This window comes from Centroberyx gerrardi, chromosome 13 (assembly GCF_048128805.1).
Source record: "Centroberyx gerrardi isolate f3 chromosome 13, fCenGer3.hap1.cur.20231027, whole genome shotgun sequence".
Classification (NCBI taxonomy): Eukaryota; Metazoa; Chordata; class Actinopteri; order Beryciformes; family Berycidae; genus Centroberyx; species Centroberyx gerrardi.
Window position 1 is genome coordinate 23084785 of NC_136009.1, and position 20742 is coordinate 23105526.

General features: G+C 44.8%; 1 protein-coding gene across 1 annotated transcript in view; it reads right to left on the reverse strand.

Moving 5' to 3' along the window:
- mtcl1 (microtubule crosslinking factor 1) overlaps positions 1-20742 on the reverse strand; it is a 60448-nt gene that overhangs the window by 26324 nt on the left and 13382 nt on the right. The window contains exons 4-5 of the mRNA XM_071924334.2: positions 4125-4184; positions 2569-3957 (exon numbers count right to left, since the gene is read on the reverse strand). Of these exons, the coding sequence (XP_071780435.2) occupies positions 2569-3957; positions 4125-4184 (1449 nt within the window). The remainder of the gene's footprint in view (positions 1-2568; positions 3958-4124; positions 4185-20742) is intronic.

The window sequence follows — 20742 nt, forward strand, 5'->3', positions numbered from 1 at the left end:
AAAGAATATAAGCAGAGGGGGGGGGAAATCAACTAAGAGACTACACAGCGTGGAGAAGAACAAACGGACTAGAGTACGAAGAAAAGCGCAAAGAGAAAGACCAACTTAAAGACGACGGCGTATGAGAGAGATGAGAAGAGAACGAGAATGAGGATGAACAAAATCATGGGCTGAAACATCTGGCGGGAACACAAAGAGGAACAAAGAGAGGGTCGGGGGGAAAAAAGAATGCAAAACACTTGTTATGAAGCGCATGCAATGAGGGATACATGAGTCCAAACCAACAGCTGAGAGATAACCACGGCAAACTGCAGAGCGACAGCTAGCACGCTAAAACTTTTGAACACATGCCCGTGCACAGCCGTGCATGTCGTAGAAGCAGTAAGCTAACCCGTATAAATACTATGCAGAACATCGTTTTCAAACATTACAGCATTTAAAATACACTGGAGGCATTTGAGGCGTCGATCTAAAGCTTCAAGATGGCGCCATGCTAGTCGCCTCCTTTTGCAGCAGTACTCACATTTTTCTGTAACATAGTGAGGATCCTTCCTAGCCAGTAGGAACTCTGTATTATCATCTTCAATCATCTTATTAATGTATTGCATTTGTGTCTATACCCTACTCTTTGATGCTGCAATGACCCAATTTCTGCTCCGGAATCTATTAAATTCATCTTGCATATCTTAAAACTGCAGGATTCTACAACTTTGTTAATCTTCATCAATTCTTGATAGACCAAGGCCTTATTGCATGAGAGAGCGTCAGCTGTTAGTACAGCGGTTAGCCTAGAGTAAGCCCCATCCACCCAGCTCCACCCAGACTAACCAGGGAGTCCTACAGGCAGAGGAGTAAAGCACAAACAAGTCATTGGATAGAATGAATATGGAGGCAGCTTCAATCTACTATATCTACAAAGCACAGCAGGTTGTGAGAAATGTTTGAAGAGCTGTTTATTTTTTTTCTATCCAACAGTCTGACTCATTAAAAAAGACATCCAAGATGTTTGTCTGCCCAATCATGCAGCAAGGAGATAATGAACTTGTTGTGGAAGAGCACGCAGTATGTTGACATGTTGACTTATACGAAGCGGCAAGTCGAATATAACAAGGACAGAAAGCAGGATGCCAGCCAGCAAGGTTCTTCCACAGGCAACTCACGCAGAGCCATGTAACTCTGGTTTAGGCGCTATGTTATTGAACAGAGGTTATTTTAGACAGTGCACACATTTTTATGGTTCGTCTCCTTGGCAACACCATGGAGTAACCCATCCCACGTATGTGTGTGTGTGTGCGTGGTGATATGTTGGGCAAACATAATAGCTACACCATTTGTTATGTGTCATAATGAGTCATACAAATGATAGCGCGGTGCAGCGGGGCTATATGGAGAAATATATTTACTATACTTCAGCATGCAATCCACTATGGCAAGAAAAGCTTTAAATCAAGCCAAATGGAAGAAGCTGCCTTAACCCCCCCTTTGTACTCCATTCCTCCCAAGCACCCTTCCAAGCACCCTTCCAAGCACCCTTCCAAGCACCCTCCCAAGCACCCTCCCTTGGCCCTGGCTGACTTGAAGCAGGGCAGCTGCAGACAGTGAGTGCAGGGAGAAGGAGGCAGGCGGGGCTGCTGGCTATGAGGGTGTGCATGGAGATGCAGATGTGAATGCAGGAGCAGCAGGAAGCAATGGTGGTGGTGGGTCGGTTGGGGTGGGGGGGGGGGGGAGTCGGTGGTGGTGCCAGTGTGGTTGAGCTGGGTGGCTCCTGGTGGGGCAGGGGGCTGCTGTGTCACCCTGTGGTGGCCTATAGAGTCTCTCACCATATTTTATCAATCCGTGCTCGCCTGGGGATTTTGAGCTTAATGAGATTTCCGCTGATGGGGAAGGCATGGCTGTGGATAGTATGTGTTCTGGATGCGGCTTCCTCTGCTGAAGATGTACAGCACTGCCACTGTCTTTAATTACAGCTGATTTTTTTCACGCGCTGCTGACTTAGGATCTCATTTAGTGGCCTTAAAATGGTCTACTAATGACTGCTCACTTGGAGGCATTTAAATCAAACCTAAATGAATTACAACACTTAGAAATACACCCGTGGGTTTTTCTAATGGTTATATATCTGGATTCTGCCCACTGCTTTACATGACACTGCAGACTAACACATTTTTGCCTACTGCTGTTTTAAAGTCATGAAGGCATCTGGCGTGATATTTTCATGACTTCAGCCTTTCTCTACTGCCCTTTTCTTTCTGTGACATGGTATCACAACCAGGTGGGGCGCTTTTGAGGCTGAATGCTAATCAATATTACAATGCATGCTTTTAAAAGAACCTCTTTTTGCAACGGTCATGAGAAAAGCCTAGAGTATTGACTTTTTTTTTCCCATCATGGCTAACTGCCATACTGGCTGGCAGGCCTTCTCCCTTATTGATTTTTTTCTTCTTTTTTTTTTGCAAAAGAACGAAGCAGCCAGAGAAAGGTAATGTCTAGATGTAGCAGGTGGTGTCAGCCTACAAACAGTATGGGACCTGTAGAAAAGGTCACACAAAGTCTATCTATGGGACTTACCTGGAAGTCCGTCACCAGGTCCCTTCCCAAGGTGCCAATGGGCGAGTCGCGGGACATGGAGGTGACCGTGGACAGGAAGCTGCTGGACTCGGTGAGGTTGGGCATGGGTGACAGATCGTCCGTCCTGTCCCTCAGCCCCTCCCCCAGGTGGTCCACCTTCTCCATGAAGATGTGCAGCTCGGTGCGGAAGGCCTTCATACGAGTGTTGATGGTATCCAGGACTTGGGTGTCCGGTTTGGATCCAGACTCTGCCCCTCCCTCCAGACTTTCTCCTGTGGTGACCAGCAGCCTGCCCTCAAAGATCAGACTGTCGGTGTCCGTGATAAGCCGGTCCACCGTCTTCCCCAGCCTTTCTGCCTCGCGTTTCACATTGGAGAACGACTCCCGGTCTTCTCGCCTGCGATTGGCCAGTTCGGTGGCGCTGAGCTCGCTGCCGTCTGAAGGTTTGATGCTTCCGAACCCTGAGGTGGTCGCCGTTTTCTCAAACAGGTCTTCCGAGTCGCTCTCGCCCCCAACGGGCCCCTCCCTCTTGGGGTGGAGGAGGAGGAGTCGCCCTGCCTCCTCTTCCTCGGAGGCTTCTCGGCGGCCCGCGTCGCTCTCTGCATCGCTGTCCCGCGGGCTGCCGGTGCGCAGGCCCAGATGGGCAGCCAGGTCGCAGCGCTGGACGTTGGACATGAGGACGCGGTTCTCGTACTGCAGCTTCATCACCTTGCCACTCAGCTCGTTGATCTGCATCCTGGCTGCTTTCAGCTCCTCCATCATCATCCCGCTGCTGGAGCCATTACCGTTCCCCCCGTTGCCGTGCTTAAACACCCCGGCCTCGCTGCCCTCCTCCCCCGCTGGCCCGGAGCTGCTGCTGGGGCCGAACTTGAAGCGGTTGAGCTCGGAGGTCAGCTGCTTGTTGTGGTCCTCGATCTCTGAGATGGAGCGGCGCAGCAGCTCAGCCTCCTCCTCAACAAACTGGAGGTGGCGGCGCAGCTCGCTGGCCGACTCCAGCGCGTCGCCGCCGTACGGCGACGAGGGCATGCTGGAGAAGGGTTCGCGGCCGAAACAGTCTCTCTCATACTGACAGCGGATGTCTTCGTTTTCCGCCCGCAGGCTGCGGTTCTCCACTTCCAGCTCCACAATCTTCCTGCCCAGGATGTTAGCCTCCTCCTCCACCAGTTTGAGGCGTAACCGCAGCTCGGCCTCCCGCGTGCTGTGTGGACCCCCGCCAGAGCACTCGGCAAGCGGCAGGGGACTGTCCACGTCCCCGTAAACTGACTTGTACTTCTGCAGCTCCTGCTCCAGTTCGTCCTTCTCCCGGCCCAGCTTTGCCATCTTCTTCCTCATCAGGGTGGACTCTTCCTTGGCAAACTGGAGCTGGCACCTGAGGTCTGCACTGTCCTCCTAGAGAAGAGAAAGGAGGGTAAGAGGGGAGAGGAAGAGGAGAAAAGGGAGGTTAGATGCAATGAAAACCTCTTAGTGAACCATTTAAGTCTATAACATAACTTACCATACTGAATGCAGAAGAGAGGGAAACACAAAAAAAGGGTAATTTAACAAAAATCTCTTACCTGACTCATGGACTTCTTGTCCTTGAATGTTTCCCTGCTTCCTCGTCTCCTCAGTGCAGTCTGTGAAAGAACATAAAAGAAGAAGGATGTGAAAAATGTATGCAAAACAACACAAACAACACTTATCCAATCTTGAAACATTCAGCTGGCGTTCGGCGGCATCGCTGTTTGAGGGAGAGGGGAAATTACACAGCCCTACATTACAGCACACTGATGAGTGCAATAAAAAGGGCATTGTGAATTCAATAGTGAAGATCTATGCAGTTTTAAGACGCTTATTGGTATTCCCATACATCATGATGCCAGTGCTTATACAGACATGCGCAATGACTGATGATGACAGTGATAATGATGGTACCGCGTAACACCCAATGTAGAGGAGTTAAGGTGCAATAACTCCCCTGATGCGAAGCAGGCGCTGCATGATGGGAGACTATGAAAGGCAAAGAGGGACATTAATCTATGTGGAAGTCTTACATAACGTTTCCACCATCAGGTCAAAGCTAAGTCTAATAAGGAAGTATTTACTCTAATGCAGATTGCAGATCACGTGACATAATTACGGCCCGATTCATGCACATGTAGCCATCGTAATAGCCCGTATCAAAGGCTAACATCTGGTTACGATGCCAGTGTTCCTGCGGGGTGTGTGTGGTGTGTGTGTGTGTGTGTGTGTGTGTGTGTGTGTGTGTGTGTGTGTGGGAGGGGGGTGTATCCCAGGGAATGAAGCTGGATGGTAAATGTATTTGTTGTCATTTGTATTGTCAGTTCTGACAATAACGCTGCTGTTTCAATTCGTAAAAAACTTCAGAATGCCTTCAGATGAATGGGACGTTTCGGCGTGGCTTTGGTTGTATAATGCGCCCGGGTGCATTAGATCCCATTCAGAGCTCAGTGTGACAGACTTCTTAACCCGGCTCAGATTCAGCGACACACAGCGTTTCCACAACACTCTGGGGAAGCATCTGCCTGTCCGATGGGGAAATCTGTCCTGTGGCTAATACTGGGCACCGCACGCAAAGCCTGGATCAAATGGGGCCTTCTGCACGCCAGCTTAGAGCCTTACTGACATAATAAAATCATTCATTTTCAGCAAATCTGTCCGCTTTCTTGCAGCAGGGGCTATAGTTTCACAAGACAGGGGCAAGATACACAAGCACTTGAGAGAGAGGAAGGGAGAGAGGGTGGAGATAAAGAGAGAGAGTGTGGAGAGAAAGAGAGAGAGAGAGAGAGAGAGAGAAGGGAAAGCAATCCCACTCTATTAATGCAGAGTGCAGAGCTTTCAAGTGTGAACCTTTTTTCCAGGAACAGATTGCTGCCCTGGCAGTGTTATTTAAAGGTTCTCATGATCATTTAAGCTACAGGCCGGGCCCCTTTCTAGGAAATATAACCTGCTGATATCTCCAATCTCAATGTCGCAATCAAATTTCTATGTACTCTGATTTTATAATATGTCAAGCATGACAACCACAAACTGCTTGTGATTATCCAGGTTCAACCACCAACTGATAAATTCACCCCAACACATGCCGGTGAAGATCGATGTCAGTGAAGAATGCATATTATTCATCAGTGTTTCAATTATTGCTGTTTTTAGGAAACAATGTGCCAACCTCTCTCACTCTGTGTTTTTTACAAAAAGAGAACTCTTCACAGTAGAAGGTCTGGCGCCAACCAAAATAGACCGGTGGGCCAGTTTGAATCATTCATGGCCAGACAGATGGAAAGTGTGAGGGTGAACCCGTTTTGCCCGGAGCAGGGACGGACCTTGACTCAGTCCCTGGCTCTGCGACAAGGAGGGAGCGCCCACTTAGAAACGGCACCAAAACACGACTGTAACCAGACAGAGGGCAGTGACAGATACACACAGAGACGCAGGGCAAGAGGGAAAAACAGGGCGAAAAAACAGCAATTTGGTGTTTTTGGTAAACTGTGTCATGAAATCGAAAACGTCATCTGCAATATTGTTGTTTTTTTTATTTTAATGACATCTTTGGTGCTAAGCGCTCATTGCTGTGGTGTTTCTGCACTGCACTTCCCACAGATCGCCTGTCAATCAAACTTTCAGTACTGTGACTTCTTCTTTTTCCTTGGATTTTCTGTTGATGGAGTTTGAGTTTCTGCAGGTGGCTACAGCTCTTTTCTTTGTGTGTTCAGACACGGTGGCTATCGCTGCTCATGCTACCTACCCAGTTCTTCTTCTGTTTATTCCAAACAAACCGCCGTTGCTGCTGGAAACCTAAAACGCATCATTTCCTGTGTATCAGAGGATTTTTCCCAGGAAAAACCTACCCAACACTCTGTGTTTAGAGGAGGCTTTCAGGAACTGGATAGAGGTTGACTCACTATTGTGTTGTATCAGTCAGCGATAGAGAGTAGCAAAATAAACATTTATTAATAAGAAAATGTTGTGAATTATTACTTTCACATAGTTGGATCTCCACTGAGAGCAGACTGTAAAATAGTTCAGAACTAATGAGAATTAATAACGTCGTAATGCGAACAAGACAGACTGATAACATCTTCACCTGTGTGAATCTAAAGCTCATTTATTCTTTCTTGTTTCACTGCCTGGAATAACAGTTACACATGAAATGTAATACACTTCTGGTAGTCTGAAGACAGCTTTCTTTTCCGTTATTCAAAAGATGTTCTGCACTAACGCCTCTATTATATTATAATTGCTGTAATAAGTCTTTCATCAATGTGTTCTTGAGAAAACGTTGAATTTCTGATAACACGGAAGAGTTTCAAGCCTTTCTGCCTGCCCTCCTGTTGCCTCTGCAGTCTTGTCTGAAGTTACTGTGTCTGATCCAAAGCTCAACCTCTGTTAAAGGGAATAATCTAATGAGTCGAATGCAGATAGGCTGGTGAGTAAATGGCGGTTTCTTGAACAGCGATCAGTGAGATGATTGCTCATCACTGGTATGAAAGGAAGCTTGAACAAAACAGCCTGTCAGAGAGACACCTAAGTGATATTCCCTCGATGTCTCAATGTGTGTGTGTGTGTGTCCGTGTGTATATGTGTGTTTGTGTTTGACCTAATTACAGCACTAACTTTCTCTCTTGCTGGCTCCCCTCCCAGGAAACTTAACACGTTGGTTGAACCCCAAATTTTACCTGTCAAAAGGATTTTTAGAAGTCCCAAACAATAGCTGGTTTCCTGCCAAAATGGCCGGAAGCGAAGAAAAACCTTACCTGGAAGACAAACTTTACCTGGAAAACGAACTTTAGCTGGAAGACAAACTTTACCTGGCAAACTGCACCTCCGCTTATCTTTTCCTTAGACCGCCTCAACTACAACGCCTCTATTCAGAGTAGAGTCATGTAATTACGTATCCATGCTCCACAAGGCTCAGAACTTATTCTATGCATTCCCATCCTACTGCCTACTATCTTGTGGTATTTTGTTCCATTTCACTGCAGGACTCTCCAGCACTGTACGACTGCAACCTACTGCATGTAATATATAGTCTATAGTATATGCTGACCTGCACTGTATGACATTAGTCATTTTGTGAGTTGTCAACATGTTCCTGTACCAGCGTCACCAAGACAAATCCCTGTACATTTATTGTACTGAAGTGAATCTGATTCTGAATTAAAACAAATACAGACTGGTCTCAAATAGATAAGTCTATCAAACGAAACACCATTATTGCAAATTGCAAATGAGTCAGAATATGTATAGCCATCCTCAGGCAAATTGTATTTCAAACATTGTGGAGAAACATTTTAACATCATCAAGACTCTCTTTAATTTAATTTAACTTTAATTTTAATCTTTTATTACTGTTTTAATCTTCCAATCTTCTTTAATCCAACTTACATCTTTCCTGCTGTAATGACCCAATTTCCCCTCGAGGATCAATAAAGTTCATCTTATCTTATTAGCTGTTTATGGCACTGTTTTAGACCAGTCGGTGATCTAGAAGAGGGTAAATGCAACTACACTCAGTCAACTTTTCAAGGCTGAAATTTTTATGATATAAAGTCACAGCATACATTATAGCAAGAAGTTCAGACTGATTTAAGCCACATTAATATTCTATTTTCGAGAAAACAAAACATCAAGTCACACTATTCCGAAAATATAGCTGTTTTTATTTGGTGATGACAGACTGCATGTCATGGTTCACCTGCTTATTTATTTACCACTACTTCACTACACCTGTTCCCCCAGCCTGCCCCCCCTCCCACAGCCTCCCAGTCTGGCCTGAGCTCTGTGTCTGTGTCGGTATCTCCAGCACCAGTCGTGGTTTAATTCCCGGCCCTGGTGACAGAGCTAATCTCTCCGGGGAGACAGCGGATTAGAAAGCATCTTGTACAAAGCTCCTAAGAACCCCAGACTGCCACTACCAGGGATCCCTGCTTACTGTATATGGAAGTCACGTACAGACACCGAGAAACAGCGGCATGATGGCAATAAGACTTGACTAAAAGAATTGTGAAGGCGCAATAGTCTAGAGATTTTTCCTCCCGACTAATCGAACAGTCCGTTTGAGAGACTGACACTGCTGTTCACCTGCAAGTGCAATGATGCAAACTGATTTATCAGAAAATACCAACATGTATTTCTTAATATTGTTCTGATGCCAGAGATATGCTTATAATTTTCGGAGAGTAACTCATACAGTATGTTTAAAAATAATTAAATCCAACTAATCAACTGAAAAAGTCTAATTGTGCAATCAATCGAAGCCCTAGTGGTGTAGCAACTGACTATGTAATATTAATAATAATGTAATAATTTGTCAAAATGTAATAAATTGTCCCTGAATGGGTCAGAAATGCAGTAAAATCTATTAATGATGGTGTCATAATATTGACTAATAATGTGATAACTCATAAGAATAGGAAGAAATACCTAATTATAAAAATATGTTGCACCACATATGAAGTAATAATATTAATAATACTTCTTTTTTATTTGATTTGATTTATTTGATCATTTTAAAATGCCAGCAGTCCAGCAATTTACTACATGAACAGCTCTTGTTCCATTTTCAAACCATTTAGAGGGACATTTTTATTATATTTTGACAAGTTATTACATTATCATCTGCTACAAGGGGGCAGCAAAACTGTCACTAGTGCTGTTGTGTCTATATTTTCCAATGTCTTTCAGTGGGGCTGCTGCTAAATTCAAATGCATGTAAGAGAGAGGAGACTATTTAAGATTTACTAGGCAAACCCACTTACACTCCTGCAGGCCTAGCCAATCCATACTGGGTCAATAAGATTAGCATTTCACAAAGAGAGGACACATAAACAGCTCATCAGGGGGAAACAACATGCATTAGAGGGACCGTCTCATAACTGGAAGGTCACAGAGTTTGATCCCGGTAACAGCTAATGTGTCCGTCCCTGCTGAAGTGCCCTCCTGCTCCTGCTTGACCTTACTCTCTGACAGCTGCAGTGAAAAGCATGCAGAACATCTGTGTGTCTCAGTGGGATATGCAAAGAAACACCTTTTTACGCAGTGTGTAAGAAGCTCTAAATTCCTGAAACAATCTGTCTCCTTAAGATAATTAACACGAGTACATCTGATGCGGGATTTCATCTAGCTAAACCTGGATAACACAGAAATATGAAAACAAAGGCTCACTGGTGTGTTTGCGGCTCTTACAGGTTAACTGTGACAGATGGATTCGTTTGGTATGGTGAATGAGCTTTGAATATGCCCTGAGTTTGAATGAAACTCAATTAAAGTCCCTGTCATAATCAATACAAGCTGGCCCTCAGGTCGCCGGCTGCCATCGTGATCAATCTGCTGTTGGTCTGCATGAATACTAACACACACATCCATGCCTACAGGCACACACACACACATATAAACACACACAGACACAGACAAACAGACACACACGCAGATTGGAATTTTAGTTCCACAAACGTTTCTCGGAGGCAGACTGGCTCTGGAGGCAGAAAGAATCTTATTGGTTGAGCTAAACGTTGATGGGCGGAGCCAAAGAAACATTTGTGAGTGAAGCCCAGAGAAATAGTGGTGGCAAGACCAATTCTTTTGACTAAATTAATTCTTTCGGGCTGTCCAACAGTAGTGAATCAAGCCAGGATTGGTTCGAGTCACCTTTGGAGAAATTTCTTAGCCAAATGACAATTTCATACGCTCACTAACGGATACACAGAATTGGCTGATCAAGTGAACTGCTAATCCACTGAATAAACAAATCACTCACATTTGTACCATGTCTTTTGACCAAAGGGTGGCACTGCCTTTGTTTGTTCACTTTAAAGTTGTTCAAATGAACGATTGATTCGTGAATAGACCTGAGCAAGGGGAAGAGAGGAGGAAGCTAATATTATGAATCGTAGCACTCTTGCTACTAACTGTAAAAATGCAATCTAGCCAAAGTTACAGTATCTCAGTTAGCTAGTTAGCCTAGCTGACCTTCCAAGTTCAAACTAGACTTTCAAACTAGGCCACACTAGCCTATAGCTATCCAGGTAAGATAGATAGCTCACTGCTGACCTTCCAAGAACATGAATGTAATGGTTATGAACGAATAAAAAAAAGGAAGCCATAGCAATTTATATTTTTTATTTATATTATTCCTTCTCTGCTATTCAAAGTTTGCCAGTTAGCTAACTTGCACTCAAAAAATTGTGGTCCTTTGGCTCCGCCCATTGGGTTAAACTAAGACCAATATTTCTGCCTCCAGAGCAGCTCTGCCTCCGAGTGTTTGTATAACTAAAACTCCAATCTGCAACACACACACATGCACACACACGCACACGCACGCATACACACACACACACACACACACACACACACACATTTGCATCCACACCATTAGCTGCCCTGTACATCTCAGATGTCCTTCAAGGGTGACATGTGCGGGGCCTGAATAAGAAAAGGAGGAGACATGGAAGAATGGAGGAGAGAAGAGGGAGGGAGGGAGGGAGGGAGGAGGACCAGGAGGAGGCCAGTGACAGGCAGGCTGTCAGTCGAGCGCCTGGCTCGCTCATCCCAACGGGGTAATGGCTGTATAACTACAATCTGCTAATCCCGCAGGCTGGCGGCGGCCCAGGGGAGTAAAACCAGCCTCACCAGTACGACTGCCAGCTCCCGCACCAGCTGGCCGAGGCTGCCAGCCTGACCGCATCACTGACTGCCACTCTCCCATGCTAACAGGCTCGTGGAGGCAGTGCATTCAGCTGGTGATGAAAAGGGAAGCGTGTGAGCGTGCATGCGTGTGTTTCTTTGTGTGCTTTAGGGCATGTGTGTGTGTTTAAGTGGAAGCAATGCGTTCATATGATGAAAAAGGAAGAGTGTGTGTGTGTGTGTGTGTGTGCTTGTCGTGCTATCCTTGTGAGAATCGCTTAGAGTTTTAAAGTTGCAACATTTTTGTGAAGTGAGGTCATTTTGGCCGGTCCTCACTTCTTCAAGGAGCTAGTTTTGGGTTAGGACTTGGGTTTAGGGGTAAGATTAGAATTAGGATTAGGTTTAGGTTAATTAGGTTTAAGATTAAGGTTAGTTTAGGGGTTTAATGTTAGTTTAGGGGTTTAAGGATTTAGGGTTTAAGGATTGGGTTTAGGGTTACAGTGAGAATTAGGATTAGGTTTAGGATAGGGTAAGGGTTAAATTTAGGCATGTAGTGGTGAGGGTTAAGGTTAGGGAATGAATGTAATCAATGGAAGGTCCTCATAGGTATAGTAATACAAATGTGTGTGTATGTGTGTGCGTGTGTGTGTGTGTGTGTGTGTTCCCATGTGTCCATGTTTGGGTGTGTGTAGAAGCAATGCATTCAGATGATGAAACAAGACAAGCGTGCGTGTGTGTCTGTGTGTGTTTGTATGTGTGTTTATGTCCAACCATTACTTCTTCCATAACTCCACTCTCCAATGTAATTAGTGAACTGTCAAAAAGCTGCCATTACAGTGTGTGGGTGTGTGTGTGTGTGTGTGTGTGTGTGTGTGTGTGTGACTGTTCCGGTCATCCATGTGTGTAAAGCCGGGTCTCAGGGGAACATTTTCATCAGTTGAGTAAATACACATCATTCAGTAGGTACCATGTGCTCAGCGGAGCTTTGCCATTGAGTGAAAAACACACACTGCTGTTACACTCCTGCTGCAATATCTTGGAAACACTGGTGTGTTCCCTCCCAGAAGGAAATAGAGAATAAGCTGTTTTCTAACACGCCTATGTTTGCATAAGTCACTGAGGCAATTTTTGGAAACATATGCCGAATGACATCACATGGTGACATCACCCGATCTGGTGACAAAAAAAAACTATTTTAGCAGAGGGGAGGAGTGAGAAGACACAGAATGGGAACACAGTGTATTTTCGGCAGCATCTGTACTCAACAGCTTGGCCTATTTATGATTTTGCTCAAAGACTGTAACGTAGTATAGAGAGCGGCGTCTGGCTGTGGTAATGGGATTTAACAGGAAGTATGGCGTGACCGGCGAAGGGGTGGGGGGGCGGACAAGGGTGGAGGGTGGGGGGTCGAGCACAAAAAGGAGGCGCGACGGCCGTTGGCCCGGGCTGCAGATAAACCCATTCTCAACCCTGACAGCGGAGCCTAAGACTCCAGCACAACAGAATAAATATCGTTCACCCAGCGAGAGAGCTCAGAGGGATAAGTCGCTCTGAAATGTTTAGAGGCAGATTATATTAGGGAGATCTGGATGAATGAGCGCCCAATCTGAACCGTAATCCATTTCGATAAATGAATTAACACAGCATACACACACTTGAATAAATGCATATGTGACAAGCACTCTCCTTTAATCTTTTGATTTGATTTGAATTTTTTTTTTTTTACAGTCAAGGACACATGCTGATGCCGAAGCATTTTCTTTGAAGCCCCCTCTACACCGTGATTTACGGTACTGTGATATTTTTATAGGGACGATCAATCTTTGGCATCCGGCACCTGCAGTAGGCCTACACAGTCTAAATATACTGCATCTGGATACGCTCCACTGGCCAAATATGGACCCTGCAACCCATTGGAATTCAATTTGCCGTTGAAAATGGCGCACAAAATGCATGCTGACTCTACAGCGAGGTTACTGAGAGTAGCTGCGGTGGTGATATTTCAGCCCTAAACCAATCAAAGCTAACTGCATTAAAATAATCCTATAGAGTGCACTCCTCAGATGGTGTGCACATGTGTGTCTGTGTGCACGTGCATGTGAATCTGCATCGCTCTCCCACATGTCTACGTCTCTCTGAACGTGGGCGCACATACATGTTTGTGTGCTTTTGTCTGTGTGTGTGCGTTTGAATTCATCGCCCTTGCAAATGCGGCTGCGTCTGTGTATGAGGCTGTACATATGTGCATTTGTATATTGCCATGTGTGTGTGTGTGCATGTGTTTGGCAAACAGACAGGCTGGATGCAGCACTTTGAGGTCATTCCAATGTCAGGCTATCCCCAGCGGATGCGAGCTTCTTGTAAACAGACGCTGGTTTCTCTATTGTGCCTTGACATCAATAGCTGTCCAGAGTGCGCTCTCAACCTCTGTGCTGAAAAATCCTTATTGACAGACGCAAGAGAAACTCGCTCTTGAATGCAGGACCAAGTCTTGTTTGATGAAATTTGAGGACTCAAAATTGGCATGTTTTGGGGTAAGACGTGCCATTGGTCATAATTAGACATCATAGAGGCTTAATTTTTACTCATGATCGTGTCAAGCCAAGAAATCATGGTGAAATCCTTCATTTTAAAACTGCTGATACAGTAGATCAATGCAAATATCCATCACAGGGTTTTCCTCAGCATGTTAAGTGCTGATTTTGGGACAGAAAGAGGTCCAAAGAGTTGAGGCATAGTGATGAATTTAAGTGCTGTGTTTTAATAAAAATCAAGGCCATCCATTCATTTTCAAAAAATATTAACGCCTCATTTTATTTTTCTCAAATCCACAAAATTCCAAGGCTTTTCAAGGCCAGTGGGTTCTGCGCCACTCAAATGGCACTAACACTGCCTGGGTTTTTCCCACTGGGGCCAGCCATGCTAAACAAGGCCATGGTACTGTAAGGCACTTTGGTTAAAAGCATCCACCAAATGTTGTGTGTAAACAGGCACGCTAGGAATTACTAGTATTTAAAAGCATGGTATTCCCAAATGAACCCAGGTTCTCTGTGTGCAGTGATAAAAACACTAACTAGAAAGCACTTGGCAGAGCAAATCTGAACAATTCTTCAATTTGCAAAACTGCAGGCTCTGTAATGGTTTACATGTGCTTATCATTTGCCTTACGGGTTTGATTTTCCCACAACATATCACGTGAATTCAGTGCTGTTCAGCAGCTGACTTGGAAGTCCTGGATGATAGACTTTCCCAACAGCAAATTAATGCAACATAATAGTTATGGCTAAAACCGATAATCGTCTAATGGCGGAAATCCAAGATCCGGATCATCACCAAAATCAAATGAACTGATCCGAGATATCTTGCTAACAAACGTACAGACAGACAGGGATGGAAACACAACCTTCCAACTCCATTGACAGGGGTAAAAAAAGATTTATTAGACAGGATAAATCGTCTAAAATGACCAAAACATATCAACTAAGATAATAAGGTTTTTATCGGGGTCGCCCTGTGTGTCGCCCTGTCAACAAAACCTGCTCCCCAAAGATCACCTGTCTTCACACTACTGACCCAAGCAGCACTTCTGCATTCTGATATGTAGCTTATTATTGCTTCACGGACCTTGCAATAAACCTATGTCTATTAAAGCTGTGAACTGTGCCAGGTTGTTAACACACCTAGGTGTGTTATATGAGGTGTCAACAGTCTTGTTTAGTGCTGCTATTCTTGGTTGCCCACTAGAGACGTACAGGGCCTATAGCAGTCCATAGATTGGGAAAACACGAATTCTCATAGGAATTAACACTGGTAGCTATAGAGACCTACACAGGCATACACTCCAGAGGCTACATCATCCTGTACAGTAACACATGCACGATGCCTGGCTGTGTGTGTTGACGTGTGTGCGTGTGTGTGCAAGTGTGTATATGCGTGCGTGAGGTCGCGTGTGAGCAACAGAGGGCCACTCCCATGCCGTTCCTCCTCACTAAGCCGACTCTGACCTCAGTCTGAGACCCAACATGCATTAAAGAACAGCACAAAAGAGCTTTGACGGAGGGTGTCACTCCGCTTTCACTCACGCTTAACAAATCTGCCAGCACAACCCAGCGGCCTGGCATGCAGCGCTCAGAAAACAGCGCTCTGTGAAACGTCTTGCCTGGCCTCAGAGCGATGCCACCGTGCCAACTGGCACCAAGTAAAGATAGGTGGAGGAAGAAGGACATCGGGCCATTCACAGTTCACAATGAGCTTCTACACTAAACCCTTGTACAGAACAGAATGGTGCACAAGAATGTTGTTATTTCATGCTAATCTGAAATAAAAGATCTCAATAGGCTTATTAGCTGCTAATACTTGGCAATTTTCTTGATGACAGGATAAGGAACAAACAATTCAACAACAATAAATAGCTGTGTTTTACTTGTAGCTAACCAGATAACAATCAAACCCTCAAGCGTTCCACCTGTATTCTTCTTGAAATCTAACAGTGTAACACAGACTCAGCCTTGAGATTAGTCATTCCCTGTTTTTTCAATGCCTGTGAAGCATGTGGTGTGTATGTGTGTGTGTGTGTGTGTGTGTGTGGTGGCAACTGGTTCCTGAATGCCTGTGTGTAGTGCTGAATCAGCAGGTCCCACGGTAAGGAAGAGAGAGAGAGAGAGAGAGAGAGAGAGAGAGAGAGAGAGAGAGAGAGAGAGAGAGAGAGAGAGAGAGAGAGAGAGAGAGAGAGGGAGGAAACACTTCAGTAAGCTCCCATCAGCAGGGTTAGCTTCCCTGAAATGCATTAATTATAATCAGCTCCACCTCATGGTCCCTTCATGACACACAGACTGCCCAGTCTCATTTTTATTCTGTTTTTTACATTTACATTTTAGCCATTTTTAAGCTCTACCCAGTGACTTGCAATGCTTGCAGCAGTAGAGTAAGCTGTACTCCCTAGATCAACAACGTCACAAGTAACCAATAGTAAGGAGTGCAAGTCTCAGAGCCATGCTGCCTCGACTGTATACCTGAGACCCGTTAATGAGAAGTAGTAGAAAGAGAAATCAGAGCAAGGAGCGAGGCAGCAGGGATTTTGTGACAACTTCAAGATAAGAGCATATTAGTGCAAGCAGAGGAAGATATGGGAGAGCGGATACATTATCATTACTGTATATATCGAATATGCCTCTGTGTTTAGTGACCTGTGCACATATACTGTAGCTTAGCCTGTGAAGAAAAGGGAAATGGTGCAACAAGCAACTGTGCTCCTGTCACTATACTGCCAATACCGATCAATAACTTTCTTTCAAGATTTATGGAGTGGTAGTAATGGTATAATCCTTGGCTTTTAGTGGCTTGGACAATCACACTCCTTACTATTGTTTGTTTGTTCTGTTGTTGCTCTGTTTAAGCTTATCCAACTCATTGTAAGTCACTCTGGGTGATATACAGTAGTATGTAACACCAGTACAGTAGGCTACTGTATATTATCCAAAAGAACAACCTCTAGGTGTTATTTACACATGCTATTTGGACTCAGGTCTAGTAATTCCAGATAGTAACAGTAAAAGTATCTTTGCTGGCTGACAGTCAGAAGCTTCACTGGTTGGTTACCCTGTGAACAGTAGTAAAGCCAGAAACCCCTGAGCTTAATTCTCACAGTAATTAATGACCCAGCGCCTGGCTGGGTTGTCCATCACTGGCTGCCATGGCGACGGACCGTTTGAGACGGGGAAATCGAACAATCGGACCTGGAAATAGCAGGACCGAAACTAGGAGTGGGGGCCTCTTTGCCAAAAGAGAACTGTGTGATTGATTGAGCATAATGAATATGTTACATTTAAAATAATGATACATGACATTTTCATATAGATACATTTCAATATGCTACACTCTATCACTGATTGATATAATACAGTTGTGATTCAACATATACCCAGTTTGCTTTTATTGCTAAATTTGCTGTTCTAAACAAAGAGAGTCTGATAGGTCTTTCCTGGGAAAAATCCGCTGGCGCACAGGAAGTGATGCGTTTTATATTTCTGGGTAGTTAGCATGAGCAGCGATAGCCACCATGGCTGAACAGACAAAGAAAAGAGCGCCACCTGCAGAAACTCATCAATAGAAAATGCAAGGAAAAAGACGTCATCGCCCACACTGTTTGATTGACAGGTGATCTGTGGGAAGTGCAGTGCAGAAACAAAACAGCAACGAGCGCTTAGCAGCAAAGATGTCGCTGAAAAAACAAAAAAAAGAAAAGAAGAAAAGAAGAAAAGAAAAGAATCTTGCGGATTATCACTTTAAAGGTCACAAGTTGGGCAAAATCAAATGCTAGACTATTACTTGTACAGACGTATGTGTATTTGTATTTCGACTTCTTATGTAATCCATGGACTTCTGTCTTAGCCAATCAGATGTCATGCATGACTATGGGCTGTTGTCTCAGCCAATCAGACAGCAAGTTGTGATCCCTACTCAGGCAATTTGACTATTTACACACAGAATGTCTATGTAATATGTTATCCAATAAAATAAATCCCTTTTCCTCTTTGTACAGTGGAGTGTGTTGGATTTTTCTTCAAACACTACAGCCTTAAAAAGCAAACTGGCACTGAGCCGGACTGGAGGCAGCCATGAGAAACAGTGAGCTGCTGTGAGCCTGATTTAGTCCCCTCGCCGATGGAGAGGGCTGACAAGTGCAGAACTGGCAACCTCCCCCCATGGCCCTGTGGGAGAGCTGCTGGGGAGTGGGGGGGGGGCAGGTCATGAACAGCGTCCCTGACTGCTATAGGCCATATGTGGAAAGTGGAGAGTGATGTCCCTGCTTTAAAAGGAATATGAAGGGACAGTGATGCTGGATGCACCGACCTCAGTGAACAAGTGCCTTTCTAACACATGATGCATGCTACACAGAGCGCTTTGCAAATGTAATATCAGCTGTGGGACAAGTAGTATTTGCAAATAATCATTAGTGTCTGTCTTCTAAAGTGCTCATTGTATCATACGTGTGGGCCAGTGTAAGGCAATTTGTCAGTCAAAGAAAAGTATACTAATTGGACTTTTAAATACTTTCCTGCGACTGTTTGAATCAGAGTTTGGGCGATATGGGTTTTTGAAGCCTGATACAGATGCCAATGTTTTCAGATTGAAGCTGCCAATAGCCGGTGTCATTATCTTTTAATTTGACTATTTTCATGCCAAAAAATTACAAGTAATCAGAGTTTCCCCCAGACTTTCATTATTGGCAGGGTGGAAAAGCTTCTGAATTGTCATTTGTACCATGTGACGCTAAAACTCTCCACTGAAATCCATACTAATAAAATTCGTCTTGGTGGGTTTGCAGGGTGAGGCAGGTTTCATTGCAGGTTTTATAGACTGCCGGCCTTGAAGCTAGTTGAGTAAAACCAGATCCCCACCTCTGTCATATCGTCATATCTGATTTTTATTAAAAGGCCAATATCGCCAAACCAATATGTCAGTGAAGCCCTAGTCTAAATTTTCTGGTACTTACTGTATTGTCCTTATCAGGTAAAACAAACAATAATTATTTACCCTATTTGACCAAAGTCTGGTAAGATTATTAGTCTGTTTTAGTAGAAAGCTCCAAGTCAAACAAAGTGAGAAAAGCCTAACACAAGCAGAAAGGTAAGAGAGGCGAACTCGTTTGTATTCCCAGACCAGCTGTGAAAACCCGGATGGGGAATATGAATGAGTAGCACTCTGCCCCTCAACAACTATCATCCGTATCGCTGCCTTTGAGACCGTGGCACTGCGGTTGCACTGGGCAGCTCCCAGGTGGGAAAGTGTGTAAGTGTATGAATGAGCTGCGGGGATGGTGCTGAAAAAAGAGCATGCAGGCTCAGCAAAACCATTCCCAAGGTAAATACAGGTAAAAAAAGAGGCCGATATCCTGAAAGGCATTTACTCCACCCGTCTGTCTAGAGGTCGACTGAAGCCACCTCACATCAAATCTAAAAAAGTCTGCACTCTCAACTACAATTCGCACCCGTGGCTCTAAGCAAAAGCTATAAAAAACTGCAGAAGTCGTGCTACAGTGCGTCTTTCCGTTTGTGGAGCGTCGCTAACGGCTATAAATGATTCTGTGGTGCAGACAGGCCAGGAGGAGGGGAGAGTTGCCATGTCATCTGCCTGCAAACTCCTCAGCAGGTCCGCCGAGTATTCTGGGATGGCAGGTTGGCGGCGTGCCAGCGGTGCGTAATGTGTAGAGAGAGAGCCATGTGCAGAGGGCAGGGGAGGCGGATGTCGCTCTGCACTCATCATGACACACCGAGGAGAAGGATAAGATCGGAGAGTTACCCTTGACTGCAGCCCCGAGGCGAAATAATGCTGACAAATCACAAATGGAAAGAGATACTTCATTTCCCATGCTGTTCCTGCCATAACAAATATCATAGGCTCAGGCATGTAAAGAATAGGGATGACTTCATTTTATTTATTTAACCTTTCTTAAACCAGTTGGTCGGACTGAGATAAAGATTTTCTTTTTTCAAGGGAGACTTGGCAAAGACAGCAGCATCTAGACAAATGTAAAAGTTGCAGAAAAAACAAGGTACAACAATGTCAAATATCAAAATACAATAGAAATCAGATAAAAGGTAAGAGCAAAGTCAAAATCTGCTATGTAAGAACTTCAGACGTCTCCTATGAGACAGATGGTTTTGTCAGAGTTTCCTGTACTTTTTCTTATTTTATGTTCTAAACCTGAAAAATTGAATAGGCGCCTCAGTGATAGAACAGGCCTTGGTAAAGGACCAGACAATAGAATTACGATGCAAGTCCGTCTTAAAACGATCACTGGATCAAATCTCTTTTCAGGATAACAGTGAGCAACACAATCATCCCATTTACTCCATACTATATCCAATCTGATCGTTTCTGTAAACAGCCTCCTCAAGATGGCCGCCGGGCTTTAATTAAGCACTTATCAGCGGCTTATTATCCTTCAGCCCATGATTATCATGTAGTTAGGGATCGGAGCCACTTCTAAGTCTATCTAGAGTATTCGTAATTAGTGTGAGTCACGTTGTTTTTCAAGTGTCTGGGTCTGCGGTCTGTGATCGTTAAGCACATGTCTATGGAAATAAGGCACGAACAAATAAAACCCGTACAGTTCTATCAGTCTATCTGGCGCGCTACAGGGGTGGCCCTGGATCTGTCCCTCTGGGCTCCAGTCATGCCTCTTTTGCTTGCTAATGGGACCCAGACAATGGAGCCTTATTCTTATCTGTCACAGTGGCTTGGATAGGAGGGGTGGGGAGGGGTGGGGGGGGGGTGTTACAGGGCAGGAATGGACGGCGGAGCTGTCCAGCTGGCTGATAATGAGGTCCGCACCTCCTTTATGCCCCCCCCCCGCCCCCTACTTCTCTGTCCCCTTGTGTGTCAAAGGGTTCACAATAGGTTAGTAATAAGGGGGAGGGGGCTACGCTTCTGCACGCACGCCGCCTTTGTGGCTGGAAAACGGTGGGTGGGGAGCCAATGGAGAGGGAGAGGGAGAGAGATTTGAAATATTGTGCTATTCCCAAAGCCCAGTGGGCTACCGAGCCGCCA